The sequence below is a fragment of the Sinocyclocheilus anshuiensis genome, unplaced genomic scaffold (assembly GCF_001515605.1).
Source record: "Sinocyclocheilus anshuiensis isolate Anshui unplaced genomic scaffold, SAMN03320099.WGS_v1.1 scaffold458, whole genome shotgun sequence".
Taxonomy (NCBI): domain Eukaryota; kingdom Metazoa; phylum Chordata; class Actinopteri; order Cypriniformes; family Cyprinidae; genus Sinocyclocheilus; species Sinocyclocheilus anshuiensis.
In genome coordinates, this window is record NW_015542338.1 from 142,520 (window position 1) to 144,468 (window position 1,949).

General features: G+C 33.0%; 1 protein-coding gene across 1 annotated transcript in view; it reads left to right on the forward strand.

Annotated features, from left to right (window-relative positions):
- Window positions 1–1,949, forward strand: part of LOC107691162 (citron Rho-interacting kinase-like) — a 108,911-nt gene that overhangs the window by 75,100 nt on the left and 31,862 nt on the right. The window contains exon 22 of the mRNA XM_016489648.1: window positions 1,474–1,667. Coding sequence (XP_016345134.1) covers window positions 1,474–1,667 — 194 coding nt within the window. The remainder of the gene's footprint in view (window positions 1–1,473; window positions 1,668–1,949) is intronic.

Consider the following 1,949-nt stretch of genomic DNA (forward strand, 5'->3'; position numbering starts at 1 on the left):
TTTTTTTGGACTCCATTTTAATGGTGAAATTAAAGTTTAAATAATCAAAAAGCATGTCTTGTACAATTTAACAGCAAGTTATTAAAAGTTAAAAAAAATTAAAATTTTTAGGGGCCCTATGAAATGCTTTTTTAATGAAATACCTTTTTATTTTATGATTCTTTTTTTATTTTTTTAGTAATCAAATAAAGGCATAAAACATTAATTAAATTTTTCTTGTAATCCAATGAAAATTAAACCCTTTAAATGTTTTGGGTAAACAAGGTGCTGGACAAAATTGTGTGATTATTCCTTAAAAATTAACGTTTTTTAATAATAATTTTATTATTAGTAGTATTACATTAAAATGTTTATTCTACTGTACAAGAGTAATATATTTCAGTTACAATTTCAAGTTTAACCGGACTTTTATTTTGATGGTTTGCCGTAAAGAGTTTTGTTAGTGTGTATATATGACGACAGTTTTTCTCAAATGAAACGGTCAAACGCTCATAAAGTGACTCTCAGAGCATTCTGCGTTATACAGTAAATTCCATTTTTATGACTGGATTTCGTGATTCTGTCTGCGTTTTCTGTGATATATTATTTTAGAGAGAATCTTATGAAATTGTGTCCCAAAATCTAAAAGAAAAAAACAACTTATGTTGTTAAGTTTTGAAATAAAATTTCATAAAAATTGCATAAGTAATCCTGTAAATCCTGACATATGAAATAAGTCAGAAAATTAAATTCTTTGAAATGGAACAGTTTATTGAATCTTCAGACAAAATATTAATTTATACAGTATTACATAATTTTTTTTATATTAATATTATTAAATATTTTTAAAAAGTAGACAAAATGTTAAAAAATTTCACATGTTTTTTGTCGAGTATCATATTTGATCATCAGGCTTTTATGGCTCATATTGTCTGATACAGTGAGAATATGGAGGAAAAACAATTTTATTCAGAGACTCAAAAATATGAATCTGGTGCAGATGCTGATATTTATATGATGAAATTCTGATGCTTGTAATATAAATCAACGAGATCTTTATAACAGTACAGCAGATACTGATATAAATAGCAGTCGTCACTCTATATCTCCAGTAATCTGTATCAGTAAGATGAGATTGAACTGATCCAAACATAATGCAGTGATTGAGAGCTGAAGAAATAAAGGCTCCTCAGAAGATGTGAGATGTTCTGGAGGCTTGTGAAGATAATTCCTCCGCTGAGGAACAGTGAAAGTAAAGCTTCTGGAAACAAACGCTCCTCAAAAGATCCTGAGGATCAGATTTGAGACTCTAAAACATGATTGATGGAGAATCAAGTAAAGCTGAGCTGCTTCAGTCCAGTAAGTGTTCATCTGGAGATATTACTGCAGTTATTCTGACGCTTACTTGATCAAAATCAGTCAAGATTTGACACGAGAAGCTCCAGCTGAAGCTGGACGCTCGTACTATACTGAGGCGTGCTTTTGTGTTTGCAGAACATCGAGACTCTGAAGACCACATGCAGCATGCTGGAGGAGCAGGTGGTGGAGCTGGAGAGTCTGAACGATGAGCTGCTGGAGAAGGAGAGACAGTGGGAGAACTGGAGATCCGCTCTGGAGGACGAGAAGAGCCAGGCGGAGCGCAGAACCAGAGACATGCAGAGACTGCTGGACAACGAGAAGCAGAACAGGTGCACAGACACATGTCCACGCAAACATAAGCCTCAGTTATTTACTTCCTGTGCGGAACGCTTAGGATTGCTTAAGAGAAATATGTGTCCCTGGAGCACAAAAGCAGTGTTAAGTCGCTGGGGTATATTTGTAGCAATAGCCAACAATACATTGTATGGGTCAAAATTATACATTTTTCTTTTATGCCAAAAATCATTAGGATATTAAGTAAAGATCATGTTCCATGAAGATATTTTGTAAATTTCCTACCGTAAATATATCAAAACTTAATTTTTGATTAG